This window comes from Equus caballus, chromosome 13 (assembly GCF_041296265.1).
Source record: "Equus caballus isolate H_3958 breed thoroughbred chromosome 13, TB-T2T, whole genome shotgun sequence".
NCBI classification, from domain to species: Eukaryota; Metazoa; Chordata; class Mammalia; order Perissodactyla; family Equidae; genus Equus; species Equus caballus.
In genome coordinates this window covers 7,264,560-7,281,161 of record NC_091696.1, presented here as the reverse complement: position 1 = coordinate 7,281,161, position 16,602 = coordinate 7,264,560, and the positions used below count along the sequence as shown (strand labels likewise).

General features: G+C 52.2%; 2 protein-coding genes across 9 annotated transcripts in view; one reads left to right on the top strand and one right to left on the bottom strand.

The window, feature by feature from the left end:
* The window catches only part of LOC138917078 (heparan sulfate glucosamine 3-O-sulfotransferase 4-like), a 103,040-nt gene that overhangs the window by 3,996 nt on the left and 82,442 nt on the right, over positions 1-16,602 (bottom strand). For 3 of the 7 annotated variants that reach the window (XM_070231551.1, XM_070231547.1, XM_070231548.1), the window contains one exon: positions 143-313. The gene's annotated coding sequence lies outside the window, so the exon portion shown is untranslated. Of the gene's footprint in view, positions 1-142; positions 317-5,075; positions 5,410-8,767; positions 13,633-16,602 lie in introns of those variants that run through there. The other 4 variants (XM_070231549.1, XM_070231550.1, XM_070231543.1 and 1 more) reach the window with 4 other exon arrangements.
* LOC138917080 (odorant-binding protein 2b-like) lies at positions 183-15,602 on the top strand. 2 transcript variants are annotated; one of them, XM_070231553.1, is made up of 8 exons: positions 183-2,225; positions 9,047-9,258; positions 12,724-12,857; positions 13,136-13,206; positions 13,766-13,876; positions 14,562-14,663; positions 14,979-15,005; positions 15,415-15,602. In XM_070231553.1, exons 2-7 carry the CDS (start codon positions 9,202-9,204, stop codon positions 15,002-15,004), a joined length of 501 nt encoding a protein of 166 aa, XP_070087654.1. In that variant the 5' UTR covers positions 183-2,225; positions 9,047-9,201; the 3' UTR covers position 15,005; positions 15,415-15,602. The 2 variants fall into 2 exon arrangements, 1 of the variants encoding a protein (XP_070087654.1); XR_011424525.1 differs by lacking the exons at positions 183-2,225; positions 9,047-9,258; positions 12,724-12,857; ... (1 more) ...; positions 13,766-13,876; positions 14,562-14,663 and having other exon boundaries at positions 14,871-15,005; positions 15,420-15,602.

The following is a 16,602-nucleotide window of genomic DNA, read 5'->3' as shown; positions in this document are numbered from 1 at the left end:
CCTTCCTTCCTTCACTCACTCGCTCACTCACTCACTCACTCACTCACTCAGTCATTCATTCATTTCTACTCTCACTCATACTTTTCACTCATTCAGCCCAAATCCTCTGGTCCCTGCTGTGCACCCAGCAATGTGACCTCACCAGTGAGTGTGATCCGGTGTGACCCTTGTCCCCGCGGTTCACATCTGCTGTGTGACATGGAAGACGGCCATCTCTCGGGTGAGGGGGAGTGATGAGCACCAGCAATCCGCTTCTGAACAGAGAGGCCAGTCATCCACAGGAAAGAATGGAGAGAACACGTGCACGGCTCCTCTGCTAGAACAAGAAAAGAAGGAAAAGTTAGGACAAAGAAATATGCCCTATGTTGAACAAAACATGGGCTCTGATTACAAGTGTGCACTGATTCCTAAAACCAACAAAGAAGAAATTCAATGGATTGGGGCTTGGTGACACCATTTTTCTGACCAACAATGGCATTTGAGGAAACATCTTCTAGGGCTCACACTTTTCCTAAGGCCTCTTTCACCTCCTAGCACTTCAATCTTCCTCCTTGGAAGCCTCTGTCCTGGTCCCTCCTCATCCAATGGCTCTTCTGCTGCTCGGGGGCCTGCCCTGCGAGGCCACCGTCATCCATCCGGGACTGTCCGCGTCATTGGGACAGGCTGCCCGCATTCCCCCCTGGGCCTCATGAGCTCCTGCTTCTTTTGCAAGGCTGGCACTTTCACTTAGGATCACTTGGCGTCTTTCTTTGCAGTGGTTTGCATCGTCATACACTGGGTCCCGCCTGATGACTCCCTGAGGGAGGCCATTTGTCAGCATCTTCCAGGCGAGGAAGCTCAAGTCCAGAAGGCTGTACAGCCTGTCCAGAGACACGGCCAGTGTGGCGTCTCAGCAGAGTTTGGTACCCATGCAGAGGAGGATGGAGGGGAAATTGTTTGCAGGTCTTCCCAGGAAGCCTGAAGGAGGATGCGAGGAGTGAGCCTGGAGGATTAAAGCCTTAGCGGGGCCCGAAGAACCAGCACCACTGTGGTGAGCATCACTCTGTCCCAGCAGGAGACCAGGTCCTGCCTGGACTGGCTCGGTCCCCTCAGGTGGAGGGAACACCCCAGGGCATTCCTGCACAAGGCCGCACAGCCTTGCAGGAGAGGGAGGGCCCATGGGGCAGGAGAGCCCTCAGGCAGGGAGGAGGGATGCAGGCACTGCAGGGGGCCGCTATCAGTCTCCTGGGCACTGGCTCCCAGCTGCAGGGGCACTCAGGTGGGCTGAGGGAACAGGAGTGTGACCACAGCAGTGTCTGCGGCTGGGCTCTCCACAAAGGTCCCGCCCTTCTGCCCAGAGAAAGACTCATCTGCATGGCATTTGTCCTTCCAACACAAAGTGGGGTCCAAGACCACCCCTCCACCCCACCTGCCCGATTCCTTTCCACTCATCTCAAGTGACAAGCAATTCCGAATATTTGATTGGTGTTGGATGCCCAGAGACAGTGGTTTTTGGGGCCCACGTTGTAACCTTGCTGGCATTTTCAAGATCTCAGGATTTTGATGCAAAACAGGAAAATGCTGAGGACCCCAGAGAGCTTTCCGGAAGCAAAAAGCTTTGCAGTACTGCCTTCCCACCAGCTCTTCTCAAAATCCTCCAGGCCCCGGAGTCTCCATCTTGGGTGCTCAGATTGCTGGAAGGATGTGCCTTCCAAACGTCCTCAGGGTGGGCTGGCAGGACACACGGAATGGTGGAGCGAGGAATTCAGCAAATCCGCCTCCCGCACAGCAATGACCATTCTGGAGAAGCTGGCAGAAAACCACCAGTTCAGCACTCTGCCAAGAGACCGAAGGCACACAGCCCACCGAGGAGCATCTGAGGCTGAGGGAGACCAATGAGAGTCTGTGGTGTTTTCACCCAGGGCAGCTCCCGGCCCCCACACCCTCAGTGTCAGGGCCCTGTGACAAGGGCAAGCCTGAAGGCGGCTGCTTCCCTGTCAGAAGTTGCCTACTTGGTTTCTGCACAGGTGGGGAATCCCCAGCCCCTGAGCATTTCTGGAAACTGGAGCCATCTCAGCAGCAAGCTGCCATGGAAGGTCAACTTTGTAGCTGCCTGAGGTTGGATCCAGAACAGAGCCACGAACTAGCCAGAAAGTGGAGAGGAAGAACCAGGCAGTGAGACAGACACAAGGACTTGACGGGCTCCACGCATCCCTGGGGGTCTGGACGGTTGTGCACACGTGCAGGTCTGTACACACTCAGGAGAGACCAGGCAGGTGCGCATTGTGGGGAGGTTAGAGACCTGCCACCAGCCCAGGCCCTGGCCCCAGGCCTTGCTGCCTCCCAGAGGGTCCCAGCTGACTGAGGGGCAAAGCCCAGCCCTGTGGGGGCTCCCTGTCCTCTCTGGGGCTCGCATGCAGAAAGGCCTTCCCACCTGGAAACTTCTCCCTGGCCTTCTTCATAGGGTGAGCCGAGGCGCTCTGAAGGTAGAGAAGGTGGGGAGCAGGGAGGAGAGGCTCCTGAGGCCTCAGCCCTCCTGGGACAGGAAGAGAAGGAGCTGGGAGTGGGGAGGGGGACCCTGCTTTCTCGGCCCTCAGTGCCCCTCCGTGTACACCTCCCTCTGAGGAGATGGAGTCCAGGAAAACCTGGAGAGCAGAGCTGGTCCCGATGAGTAACACTCCCAGGGAGGAGGATCGGAGCTCAGCCCAGGACGAGCCCAGGGAGGAAGCGAGCCTTTCACCGCGGGACACTCCACTCACGGTCAGTGTGGCCCTGGCAGGCATGCATGTCACTGCCTGTCCAACACACCCCTGTGGAGCCGCTCAGTGGGCAGGGACTGGCCTCTGACCGACAGAGCACAGCACAAGCGATAGATCAGCCCTCCAGATCTCATTCCCCAGGCTGTCCTTCCCACTTCCTCCCGCTCTTGTGTTCCCTCCTTCTCTCGCCCCCTTTGTTTCTCTCTCTCTCTCAGTCTCTCTCTTTTTTTTTTTAAAGATTTTATTTTTTCCTTTTTCTCCCCAAAGCCCCCCCCGCCCCGGTACATAGTTGTATATTCTTCGTTGTGGGTCCTTCTAGTTGTGGTATGTAGGACGCCGCCTCAGCGTGGTTTGATGAGCAGTGTCATGTCCATGTCCGCGCCCAGGATTCGAACCAACGAAACACTGGGCCACCTGCAGCGGAGCGCGCGAACTTAACCACTCGGCCACGGGGCCAGCCCCTCTCTCAGTCTCTCTTACCCACGGACCTGGGGACCATGCATGGATGTCCTGAGCTCCCCTATGTAGAGGCCACATAGGGGTGAACCAGGGGCATGCCCTGGCCAACAGGGAGCAAGGAGCTCAGCTCTCAGTGAAGCTGATCATGACCACGCCCACGGGAGTGATCTCCATAGCAAATCTCACCCTAGCACAGCCTCAGTTGAGGCCACAGCCCCAACCTGCAAGACGCCAGGAGGCAGAGACTCCAGCTCAGCGGTGCTGGCGTCCCTGGCCCACAGAGATGGCGAGATCGTCAGTATTTGTAGTTGAGAGGTGCAGGGTTGGGAGCAATGGAGTCCAGGAGGAGCAGATCCCTCGCGCTGCCTCCCAGGCCCTGGGTCTGGCCTGCCCTCCTCCCTCCGCTCTCCTCCAGGCTCTCTGCAGCCACACTGCCAGCCTTTCGAACCTCCTCTGGCAAACTCGCTTAGGCCTGCACGTCTCTGCACCAGCAGTGCCCTCTCCCTGGCACACTGCTCCCGGCCTGTGCAGGGCTGGCTCCTCCTGTCACTCTGCTCACAGCCAATGTCACCCCGGGGAGGCCTTTCATACTCTCCTACCCTGTGAGACCCCAGCCCTCCCTGCAGGACACTCTTTCTTGTCGTTCCAGTTCATGCTCTTCTCTTTCACATGTCTCGGATGTGGTGCTTTTGCCCGTCTCCCTCCAGACTGAGCTCCTGGGGCTCAGGGACCACTAGGCACTTTTTAGCACCACCCCAGGGCCGACCAGGGCTCCTGGCCCAGGGTGAGGGCTTGGCACACAGCTGCTCAATGAGTAAATAGGGGGATCTTCGGTTTCTCCTTCCTGCTTTTGACCTGCTGCAATGGTGGAGACGAACGCTAGTAATAGGAGGTGCAAGCAGGTTCTGAGGCGGGGGGATGGGCAGGGTGACTTCCACATGACTCCTCCTTTGTTCAGTTGCTCCAGCACAGCTCAGTGGGCCCCCCTGACACTGGAGGTTCCCCCCAGTGGCCAGTACTGGACAGAAGCCACGGCAGGGACAGCACAAAACCACACATTCACCTCTACTGGAGCTTCTCAAGACGGTGACTCTCTAGGTTCTCGGTGGGACCTACGACACCAAGGACAGTATGAGGGGCTTTGGAAGCTTCCTTCCCCCCGCCCATGTGTTCATTCTTCGGCGTCATCTTCACTCACGAGGCATCCTTGCCTCAGCTAGGACAATGACTTGCCTCGACTTCCAAAAGAGCACCCCAACAAAAACCATCTTTCCTTCTACTTTGGCATTGCTGCATCGTGCTCTGGCATGTCCTTCTCTAGCCCGATCCTCATCCACCAAAGTCCCTGAACCTCTCCCTAATCCACAGGCCTTCAAGGTCTGGGAAGCATTATCCCAGGGTCTTGAAGCATAGTGGGTCATTGATGGAGAGCCAAAGCCTACAGACACTTTGCAGTCATGTGGATCACCGACTTCAAGCGCCCTAATTTATACAGGAGACACTGTGGCCTCTCTCCTCTAGCCCCTGTCTACGCTCGGGAGTGTGGGGTCCTGGAAGTTCCAGATGCCCACAGAGGTTGGTAACTTTCCATTTGAAGATTCTTCACTTAATCACACTGGGATAGCAAATTTTACCATGAAGGTAACACATATACAGGCTCTGGGGACTAGGATGTGGACATCTTTGGTGACAGCCATTACCAAGCCTACTCCATGGGAAAATTGATCATCACCAGGGTTGCAGTCAAGGAGCAGGGTAACCCTAGGGAGAGATGTGTCCTCAACAGACACTGCCAGGGGAGTGACAGAGACAGAAGTGCAGGGAGTGCCGTGGGGTAGCATCTTCCATAGTGTGGCCTTGGGAGGTTTCTCTGAGGAGTTGATTTAAATATGTTTTATTTATATATTAATTTCCATACCAAAAAATTCACCATTTTAAAGTGTATAATTCACTCTGAATAGAGAACACAATGTTGAATGAGAAGAACAAAGTTGGAAACTACTTGACTTCAAGACTTACTAGAAAGCTACAGTAATCAAAACAGTGTGATATTGGTGAAAGAAACGACAAATCAATCAATAGAATAGAATAGAGAGTCTAGAAATAAACCCACAGGAATATAGTCAACTGAGAATTGACAAAGGAGCAAAGGCAATACACTGGAGCCAAGATCAGATCTTCAATCAATGCTGCTGGAACAATGGACATCCACCTGCAAAAATATGAATCTGGACACAGATCTTACACCCTTCACAAAAATTAACTCAATATAGATCATGCATCTAAATGTAAAATGGAAAACTCCAAAACTCTTAGAAGATAACATAGGAGAAAACCAAGATGACCTTGGGTATGTTGATGATTTTTTAGACACAACTCAAGGCACAATCCATGAGAAATGGATAAATTGGACTTCATTAAAAGTAAAAAGTTTCTGCTCTGTGAAAGATGATAACAAGGGATTGAGAAGATAAGTAACAGACTACGGTAAAATATTTGCAAAAACACATCTCATAAAGGACTGATATATGAAATGCATAGAGAACACTTAAAACTGAATAATAAGGAAACAAACAACCTCATTAATCAATGAGTGAAAGATCTGAACAAATGCCCAAGTGGTTGCTGAAGATTGATGGGGGCAGGAAGAGGGGTGAATCTGCAGAGCACAGAGGATTTTTAAGGCATTGAAAATACTCTGTATGATAGCCTAAAGATGGATACATCTTATTCTCTTGTCCAGAGTTATAGAATGAACAAGGCCAAGAGTGAACATTAAGGTAAACTATGGACTTGGGGTGAGTATGATGTGCTAATGTAGGCTTATCAATCATAACACATTTACCGCTCTGGTGGGACATGTTGAAAATGGGGGAAGCCATGCATGTGTGGAGGCAGGGGACATATGAATAATTTCTATGCTTTCCCCTCAATTTTGCTGTGAACCTAAGACTGCTCTAAAAAATAATCTTAAGTTTTAAAAAGCGTATAATTCAGTGGTTTTTAATATATTCACAAGGTTGTGCAATCATCGATGCTAATTCCAGAATATGTTCATTACCATAAAAACGTTCCTCATGCCCATTAGCAGTCATACTCCATACTTCCTTCCCCCCAGCCACTGGCGTTCATTAATCTACTTTCTGTCCTTCTGGATTTGCCTATTCTGGACATTTCCTATAAATGCAATCACACAACAGGTGGTATTTTGGGTCTGGCTTCTTTCATTTTGCATAATGTTTTCAAGGTTCATCCATGTTGTACCAGGTATCAATACCTCATTCCTTTTTACAGCTGAATAATATTCCATTGTATTCATATATCATTTTTGTTGATCTATTCATCAGTGTAAACTGCCAAACTATTTTCCTGAGCAACTCTACCTTTTCACATTCCCACTGGCAAGCAGTGAATGAGTGAGGGTTCCAAATTCTCCATATCCTCACCAACACTTGGTATTATTTGACTTTTTTATTACAGTCATCCTGGTGTGTGTAACGTGATATCTCATTCTGGTTTTGATTTGCATTTCCCTAACAACTGATAATGGGGAGCATCTTTACCTGTACTTACTGGCCATTTGCATATTAATCTGGAGAAATGCTTATCCAAAGGCATTGTCCATTTACAATTGAGCTATTTGTATTTTTATTATTGAGTTGCAAGAGTATATTATATATACTCAACGGTAGACCCTCATCCGATATGTAAAGATGTGCAAATATGTTCTCCCCTTCTGTGGGTTGTCTTTCCACTTCCTTGACCATGTCCTTTGATGCACAAAAGTTTTACTTTTGATGAAGTTCAATTGACCTATTTTCCCTTTAGTCGCTTGTACTTTGGGCGTCATATGTAAGAAACCATTGCCTAATCCAAGGCCATGAAGTTTACTTGTACATTTTCTTCTAGAGGTTTTGTAGTTTTAGATCCTACATTTACATTCCTGATCCATTTTGACTTACGTATTGCATATGGTGTGAGGTAGGGGGTCAACTTAGTTCTTTCACATGTGGATATCCAGTTATCCCAACACTGCTTGTTGAAAGACTATTCCTTTGCGATTTTCTTGGCATGTCAACTAATTCTAGAATCTGTGTGTGTTGGATGTGGTTTGACTTACAGTTCGTTGGAATCATTTTTTATACAAAGGATTTTCTTTTCTGGCCTTGCGGACTTTCCAACAATACATATGTAGACCGGCCATTAGTGAAGAAATCATTTCATTTATTCTGACCAGTTTTCTCTTTGTTTGCTGTGGGTATGTAATTCCACACCCCGTTACTCCCTGATGGCTGGCAGGCCTCATTGCACCATCGTTCTGGACTGGATTATTGGAGCACCTTTCAAAGTAGTTTCTCTGCCTCTATTTTTGCCCCACAAATTTATCCTCAATGCAGCAACTGGAGTGATGTTTTAAAACCAGAAGTCAAATTCATTGTAAAATCTCACCAGAGGCTTTCTATTACTCTCAGAGTAAAAGTTAAGGTCCTTATCATGGCCTACAAGCCCAACTGAATCGGTCCCACCCTCTCTCTGACCTCATCTCTGGCCACTCTTTCCCTGTATTAATCTCTCCAGTCCCTCTGCCCTCCATTATGTCCCTGGTGCACGCCAGGCACTCTTCTACCCAAAGACTTGAACTCTATGTTCCTTCCACCTGGAATGCTCTTCCACCTGATGATTTCATGGTTCATTTCCTTCATTATCTTTAATTCTGTGTTCAAATGTCACCTTGGTGAGGCTTGTCACAACCATGCCATTTAAAATAAAACTATCCCCTTGTCCTGACACTCCTTAAACAACTTGTTCCACTTAGATTTCTCCCCATAGCACTTATAAGCTTTTAAAATAATATGTAATTATGTGAATCAATGTCCAATCAGGACACAGAAACTATACAAAAGATTGAGCAGGAATAGTTTCTATAAGGAAAAATTAAGTATAAAAGTGTAAAGAGAACTATAGAGAATAGCCCAGAATTACAGTGGAGTAGCTAAGAAACAAACAAATGTGGGAGGGGTCCACTTCTGCAAGGCCGGGTTCAGACTTTGTCGGAGAAGGTGTGGCTGCAGTTCAGGGATGGTGGAGGAGTTTGCCGGTTGCCAAGGGCCAGAGCTGGTCCATGGTCAGAGCAGCGTTCAGCGGGTAGGGAAATGTAGGCGGACAGTGGCAAGTGCCAAAGTTGTGTCCCCTCCCAGGGGCAGGTGGGCTGAGGTTATGATACCTACAGGACTCACCGGGATTCCACTTGTGGGGGTGCCACTCAATCCCCCTAGGAAGCTATCCAAGGGGATCCACTGATTCCACTGTTGATCACCCACTGTGGGTGAGTGCCTGTGGACATCCCCAGATTGTGCCACTGCTGGTTGTACACCAGGAGAAAGAAAATGAAAAAACCTGGAAGCACCCTGGAACCAGGAAGGAAGCCCCTTTGCCCTAAGCCTTCTGCTAACAAAGCTTAACCCCTGCCAGGTGCAAAAGAGAAATGCCTACTGGGTCCAGCTCCATTATTGCAGAGCAAACAATGGAGGGCAACACATTGATGTTGTATTACAGAGGCAATCCCTTGATAACTGGTAACATAATTCACTGATTTATTTTGTTTATGTTTTCCATGCTTTTACTTCCAACTTACTCCTATTATTTCTAGTAAGTTTTTTGAAGACAGCATATGGTTGTATCATGGTTCTTAATCTACTCTGCCAATCCCTGTCCTTTAGTTTGCATGGTTAGTCTATGTACATTTGCTATAACCATTAATATGTAAAGGCTTGTATTTGTTTCCTAAGGCTGCTGTAAACAGTGCTATAAGCCAGGTGGCTAAAACATAAACATTCATTCTCTCACAGTTCCAGGAGGAGAAGTCTGAGATCAAGTGAGACGGGGAAGGTAGAAAATCCAATAAAGGGTATGCCAATGAGATGGTCACTATTGTGGGCAACTGGGACTCAGTCTTCCTGAAGATCCTCTGAGAAATAGGGTGGAACCATCTCAAGACTGCCCCATGGGGAACAAAGACATTAGGACTATTAGCCCATCAGTTACCGTCTCTACTGACTCGGTAGGTGAATTCACCTGCACTTCTAGTGTCACCATGTGTGCATAGGAAGCATAGGGGAACAGAGGATGCAGGCATTGGGTTGGGAAGCTGTGACCCTCTCAGTGTGCAGGAACTACAGGTGCAGTGGGCTGAGGGGGTGGGCCATCAGCACTGTCAACCATAGTCCACCCCTTGCACTGCATTGATGCACTCATGCTCCAAACCAAATCTGTTCTGGCGAATTATGGAACTGAGGCTTCAGGGTAGTAACCAGCCACAATCTCTAAAATAATGACAGGAGATGGTTAGTAGAAACAAGCTGCAGTCCCAGCTTTCCAGGTGGTCTGGGGGCCTTAATTTGCAGCCATCCTGCCTCCTCTCCTGCCCCTTCTCCATGTCCACCTATCCCAGCCAGCAAGCCCTCTAGTCTTGGTGATTGTTTGGTAGTGCCATGAAAACCTTCTTGTTCCCATATGCCAAGGAAGGCCCAGACATTTTCCCCCTTAGTGAGACATCTGGGAAGTAGCAGCTGTGAGGAGCTGTGACCACTCTGAGATTCAAAGGAGAGGTTGTGAGAGGTGTCACCAGAAGTGATAAGAGCTACAGCTGTGGAGTAGAGGCAGTCATCATGGTGTGGGTGGTATAATGGTCTCCCATCATAACGGGATGCAGCCATCCAAAGAAATGCCTCAGGCCATTGTGTACTGGGGGGCGGAGATAGGTCTCCCCTCCTGCCACTGTTCTCCCAGTGGTGTCTACCACCAGTTGAACACATCCAGTATCCAAAAAAACACCACACAATTGGAAAGCTCTGTAGAGTTCACCTGAGGTGGCACAGCACAAGATGGTGGACGATGGGCAGCCCCTGGAAACCTCCAATTGCACTAAGCATAGGGTTCATGGGGGCAGCCCTGTCCTCCCAATGACCCCTACGTGGTGTTCCATCATCTTTTTCAAGGATGGAATTAAATTTGTCAATGTCATAAGATGCTTAGATCAGTGACTCCATATAATGAGGGAAATCAAGGTCTCTGGGGTACAGTCAACAAGAACAGGACACAGGAAAAGCTCTCCCATTGACATAGAGACTCCAGCATGTTTACTAATCTCTGGTCCTAAAGTGCACTTACCTCGCCCTTTCCTACTCCCAGGACGGAAGGTTTTCTGCTCAGCAGCACCTTCCAAGCTGGCAGTTGATTACTGGATCGTGTCAGCACCCTCAGTACAATCCCCCAGGGGTTATTAGAGAGGGCTTATTATTGTTATTTAGTGAGTACTTGGGGGTGTGCAATCGGCAGTGGTGTCCAATCTTCTGCCAGAGAGGCACAAAGCTGCCCTTGTGTGGCCGTAGCACCTGTGTACAGGGTCTACGTCAGCTGTGGGTCTCAGCGGAGATGATTCAAGCCCAGGAAGTACAGGGTCAGGGAGGGAGAAGGCCAAATTCTTGCTCAGAAGGCAGCCAGGACTGAGGCCAGCAGAGCCAGGTGCCCAAGTGTGCTCAACCATGAACTCAGAGCACAGGCCCCTCGTGGCCTGTTTGTGCCTCACTCGGCCCATTTATCCAAAGGGAAGGAGATGTGAGGCCTGTCTTATGGTACATGAGGCAGTCAAAGCTGAGGAGGGAGGTGAAAGCATTTTGGAAAGTCGGGGTTCTAGAAGAATGAATGTAAGCAACTTGCAGTATTGGGGGTTTGGACAGGCTCTGATGGATCCTGGTCCCTGGTCCCACTCCAGGCAGAAGGAGGGAGGAGCCCTCATTCATTGAGCCTTGTACATGTCAGGGGAGCCGGGTCTTTGCAGGCCCACTCAGCAGAGCCTTACAAAGATCCAAAGTGATCGAAGTTGTGGGTGCCCCTGTGGGGGCGGAATCCTCTGAGGCTCAGAGAGATTCAGTAACTGGTTTATTCTTGAATGAACGAACGACCAAGAGCACCTAGCACGTGGATGGAGCTCCTCCCTACAGGCCATCGAACTCGTGAGACCCGGGAATCAAGCCTTCCCCTTTGGGGAACTTAATTCTAACAGAGAAGATGGGCACTGAACACTCATGGGGAGAAATGAGCAGACAACCCAGAGAGTAATGAGAGCTCTCCGGGAAACACAGCCTGGCCTGGAGGTCCAGAATGAAGGGGGTGGCACAGCCAGATCGCTCCCTCCTGTGGCCTGGGGAGGCCCCTCTGAGGAGGTGATATTTAAACTGATCCTGAGACATAAAATAGTGCCCCCAATGCCGGGAAGATGTGGCCTGAGGGTCCCAGGCCCAGGATGAGCAAATGCAGGGGCCCCAGGGCAGGAGAGAGCTCGGACTCTGGGGACCCTGTGGGAATCAGCTGATTGCACACCCTGTCTCTGTAGTTGTAAAGCTCTGTCCCTCTCCCCTCAGCAGTGAGAGGCCAGTTACCAGAGAACTGGCAGAAGATCCCGCCCTGGGATCCTGGGGGAGGGGGAAGGGCGGGGGTGTAAGGAAGCCCTTGGCCTTCCCTCCATGACTGGGAGTGCAGACATGCACCCCTGCCCCTTCTGATAATGTCCTCATCCAGATGGCTCACTTGGAGTAAGCACCCTGGGAGGCAGGAAAAAGGGATGGTATTATGTGTCTTTTATTCTATGGGTGGCACTTAATTATCACTCATCAGATTCCAACAATAATGACAGTCCACCTCCCCTGATGCAGAATTGCCAGGATGCTAGGTGGGAGGGGTGTGGCCAGTGCCAAGTGTTTATGGGCACGAGCCGAGCTGGGCATAAAGGGCAGCACTGTGAGGACCTCGCACAGCCTCCTCCAGACCCCAGTGACCTGCCGGCGGCTGTGAGCACAGACCCCTGGAGATGAAGGTTCTGTTCCTGACCATCATCCTTGGCCTGATCACAGCCCTGCAAGCTCAGGACCCTCTGTTCTTCCCCTCAGAGAACGAGAATGTGAGCCCAGGGGTGGGCAGGGAGAGAGGTATGGGGGAAAGGCGGTGACTACCTGTTGGCCAGCAGTGACCAGGGGCCTTGTGTTAGGAGGTGTCACTCAAGGTCGAAGTTCTGACCCTGTGCTCCCTGCAGAGTGTGGTCAGAGGAACAGGAGGCTCTGTTCTTGTGTCTTCAGACAGCGCTCCTCCTTGGGCCCAGAGGCTGAAGCAGGGGAGCGGGTTCAGCATAGGGACTGTTGGTCTGACACTTTGGGAACCCAGAGGCACTGAGGACTCTGTGGAGTAGAGACTCATCCAGGGCCAGGGCCCGGTCCCAGCAGAGAAGAGACTCATGGGGTGGGAAACCCCCTGCCTCTGTTTAGGGTCGGGAGCCCTGAGTGCTGGGCTGGTTCTAACAGAGCCCAGGGTGTGGATGTATGGGACCCAGCCAGCCTTTGGAGGACAGCAGCTGGGGTGCTGGGGATGTCTGGTGACGGCTGCAGCCCATGCACCGGGGATGGGGGTAGTGGGGTGAGGAGGAGATTCTGGGCCATGTTCGTGCTGGACTCACGGCCCCCACCCTGCTCAGATCATAGGGACATGGTATGTGAAGGCCGTGGTGGCTGACAAAGACCTGCCTAAGGAGAAAAGGCCCAAGAAGGTGTCCCCCTTGACAGTCACTGCCATGGATGATGGAGACTTGGAGGCCATGGGCACCTTCATGTGAGTGTTGCCTCCCAAGGGTCCTGCTCTCCCCTCCTCCTCCCTCTCCCCAGGCTGCGAGGTGGCCCAGAGCAGCCCCTCTTTGTGCCTCTTCCCATCCCAGTTTGGGATGTGGGTAAAATGAATGTCCCCCTGACCTTGAAGGGAAAGAGTCCAGACTGTGGGGGGTGACAACGGCACTTGTGGGGACACCAGGGCAGAGGCCAATGTGCCAGGTGAGCTCAGGTTGGCTCGAGTGTGTTTCCTGACAGCCTCTCCCTCTGCCTCCCGTTTTCCAGGAATGGGGGCCAGTGCCACGAGAAGAGAGTTGTGATGCACCAAACTGAGGAGCCTGGCAGATACAGCGCCTGTGAGTCCAGACCAGGCTGTGCCACATTCCCTGCCAGAGCCCAGGCCTCCCCTTCCCCTGAGGCCGCCTGCTGCCTGGCAGTCCCTGCCCTGTGCCCTCCCAGGAGCAGCTAACCACTCCCTTCCCAGGAGTCTCCTTGTCCTGACATTGGACAGGTCTCTCCACAGCAGGGATGACAGTACCAAACCCTCCCTCTGGATGGTCCTAGCAATTCAGCTTGCAGAGAACCAAGGGTTGAGGATGAGGATGCAGGGCGGGGCAGGTGCTGGGAGAACAAAGGAAAGAGCCCCAGCCTCTGATGTCTTCTGGCCTCTGGTGACTCCACTGCTTGGGTTGGAACCTTCCTCATGAGGAGTCTCCCTCTCCAGAGTGTGGTCCATGGTTCTGAGCAGCAGTGTGTCCCGGGCACTGGACCAGCTTGGGCACCTGGATTATGGGGCAGTCAGTAGAGCTAAGGTGGCCGAGAAACTGAAACGTTCCAAAATGTTCCCTAATGTCTCAAATATTTTCTGCAGGAATGAAGACACTAAAGACCAATTTTCTCTATGTCTGTCTGCAGTTGGGGGAAAGAGGCACATGCACATCCTGGACTTGCCAGTAAAGGACCACCGCATCTTCTACTGCGAGGGCCAGCTCGGAGGGAAAGCAATCCGCATAGGAAAACTCGTGGGTAAGAGGCTGCTGCCCCAGGTCCTCAGAGATCCACCTCTCCTGACCCACCCCCACAGGCTCTGCTTCTAGAAGCCAGTGGAACTGGCTTCAATCCTGATTCTGGGGAATATGAACACCTGCTTGTCTTTGGGGGCCGGGCACAATTTGCTGCCCTTGGGTGGCCAGTCCGAAATCCCTCAGTGAGCTGACTTCTCACAAAGGGGATATGGACGCAGCTGCAAAGTCCCATCTCCTGGGGTCTGGGGTGTGAGGCCAGGTCAGCATTGGGGAGTGCACTGTTGCTGACAGAGGTCTTCTTGTGGCAATGACCCTCCAGATTGGGGTGAAGCCCAAGAATTCTCTGGCCAGAGAGCATCACAATTCCTCCAGGCCATCAGCTTCCTCCAGGCCATCAGCTTCTTCCAGGTCAGGGGTGTGACCCTGCAGCTTGGCTTTGAGAGTGGGCCTGGGACCCCAGGGGCCCTCGGTGTCTCGGAGCGTCTCCCTGGCTATCCTCCTTCATAGGAACCTGTCACCTGGGTGGTGGCCTGTCTCCTCTGGGCCTAATCTGTATACTTTCAGGGGAAACCCTCCATCTCAGCCTCAGCCATTACAGGACAAAGCCCCCCAAGTGCTGGGAGGCGCTGTCTCCTCTTGGGGTCTGCTTCCCGAACCTGGGGCTCACCTGGTCACCTCGCCTACAGGTAGAAATCCTGACATGAGCCTGGAAGCCCTGGAAGAATTTAAGAAATTCGCAGAGCGCAAGGGATTGCCACAGGAGAACATCATCATGCCCGTCCAGACGGGTAAGAGGACAACTCTGCCCAGGTTCCCTGTGTCCACTCTGCATGTCCCTTTGTCCCCTATGTCCCTCCCTGTGTCCCTAGCAGGTTCCTCGTGTCCCACTGTGCCCTTCAAGTCCCTCTGTGTCCCCCATGACCTTCCTCTCCCCTTCCCCTGCCCCCCCCCCCATGGGGGAGACATCAGCGCTGTGTTGTGTCACAGGGGCACAAGGGCCCCACTCCGGGTCTCTGCTATTGGTGTCAGAGCTGCGGCTTGATGGGGTCTGGGCCCTTGGCCAGGGTCTCTTCTCATTGCTGAAATCTCCTTGGTTTCTACAGAAAGCTGCATTCCTGAAAGTGACTAGGGTAAGTGACCCTTGAAGCAAACAAGAGTCCTGGGTTCAAAGGAATGTCAGGAGTCACCAAGGCACCCCCAAGGTGGAGACAAGAGGGACTTCATGTGAGCCAAGCAGAGCCTTGTCTGCTCTGAAATCCCTTCTGGGATTTGATCCTTACTTGGGATGTCTGTCCCTGAACATCATTCCTGGGACATTTAGGGACTCCTTTTTTTCTCTGTCTCTGTAACTTGGGACCAATGGGCCAGGGTCTGTCCTCCACCACACCCATGCACCTGGTGGAAGTGGGAACCTGCCCTCCATGCAGCAGCCCTGAGAGCATTACATGTGCCCCCAACACTGCCACCCCTGAGAACCCCACACCTGCCCCCCCTCCCCTCCCCTGTCCTGGACTCACTGACCCTCTCCCTTCTTTCTAGGGCAGGGGGCACCAGGACCCCACAGCAGCCCCAGGGTGACACCACCAGGACCCTCTGTCCTGCAGGCCATGGAAGGAGCCCCTGCCTCTAGAGCCTGACCTGCTCTGCCCCTCCAGTTACCTTGACTCCCCTTCCTCCCCCAGCCATGCATCCCCTCTCCTAGTTCCACATAAAGAGCTTCAGCAGTTCCTGGTGACTCTGCCTGTCTGTGGGGTCCCTCGCGTGGGCTGGGAACTGGGAGGAAGTGGGCAAGCCAGAGAAGGCAGGACAGGAGGACCCATCTATGTCTGCATTCTCCTTGAGAGTTAGACCAATCCAATGGGCATTAGGGTCCAGGCCGAGGGATGGGTGCTACAGCTCTGACCAAGGGTCTAATGGGGGACAGGTCTGACATCCAAGAAGCTCAGGTTCTGGGTGGTCACATGGTTGGGGAGAAGGAATGTGAAGATAACAGGGTCGGATACAGCCCAGAGGTGATGACATGTGTGCAGGTGGGGATCACCTGGCCCCCTGATTCCCAACTGCCTAGATGTGGTGACAGGAGTGCTGGGAGGCTGCCTTTGAGGGTGCAGGCAGGAGACCAGACTTCCACAGGCCATCAGGATGGGGACAGCAGGACGCTGGAATCCCAGCCTGGGTGGGACTCTGCTCCTGCCCCTTCCCCCTAGGCCTGGCTGGACACATGCACTGCCCCTGGGGAGGGAGCCACTTCAAGAGGGACCTTGTTCACAATTGTAATGTCATCACTATGGTTTCCCAAATCACCCTGGGGCTTTGCAGTGACAGCCAGCCAACTGAGGTCAGGGTCTCCTTGCTTGTGGTGGGAGAGGTGAATGCAGCCCAGCTTCCCTAGAGACAGGGGGGTGCCTGGAGCTCCCTTCATGCAGGGTCAGTGCACCTTCCCAAGTCACAGGCCCAAGGTCCCCGGTGGGATGGCCAGCATCCCTGGGCCTCTCCTGAACACAGCAGACCCCAGATGCAGACTTCTGGCACCCTGGTACTTGTACGTTCCTTCCTTGACAACGAAATACTAGGTAGGGAGTCCCTGCTTGGTGCAAGCCCCCCACAGGTTGAGGCGGTGCCCAGGGTCCAGGCAATCACAGGTTACAACTGCCTTGGCTTTGTTTTTTCAGCTTCCATAAGGATAACAGTTCTTATACCACTGTCTCCGCAATGGCACGAGGCCAT

What these genes read in the sequence shown, in the direction of transcription:
- LOC138917080 (XM_070231553.1), top strand. Translation starts at nt 9,202, where the DNA reads ATGGGGAACAAAGACATTAGGACTATTAGCCCATCAGTTACCGTCTCT. An exon ending in CCGCATAGGAAAACTCGTGG is followed by an intron (nt 13,877 to 14,561) that starts GTAAGAGGCTGC and finishes CCTCGCCTACAG; the next exon opens with GTAGAAATCCTGACATGAGC. An exon ending in CATCATGCCCGTCCAGACGG is followed by an intron (nt 14,664 to 14,978) that starts GTAAGAGGACAA and finishes TGGTTTCTACAG; the next exon opens with AAAGCTGCATTCCTGAAAGT.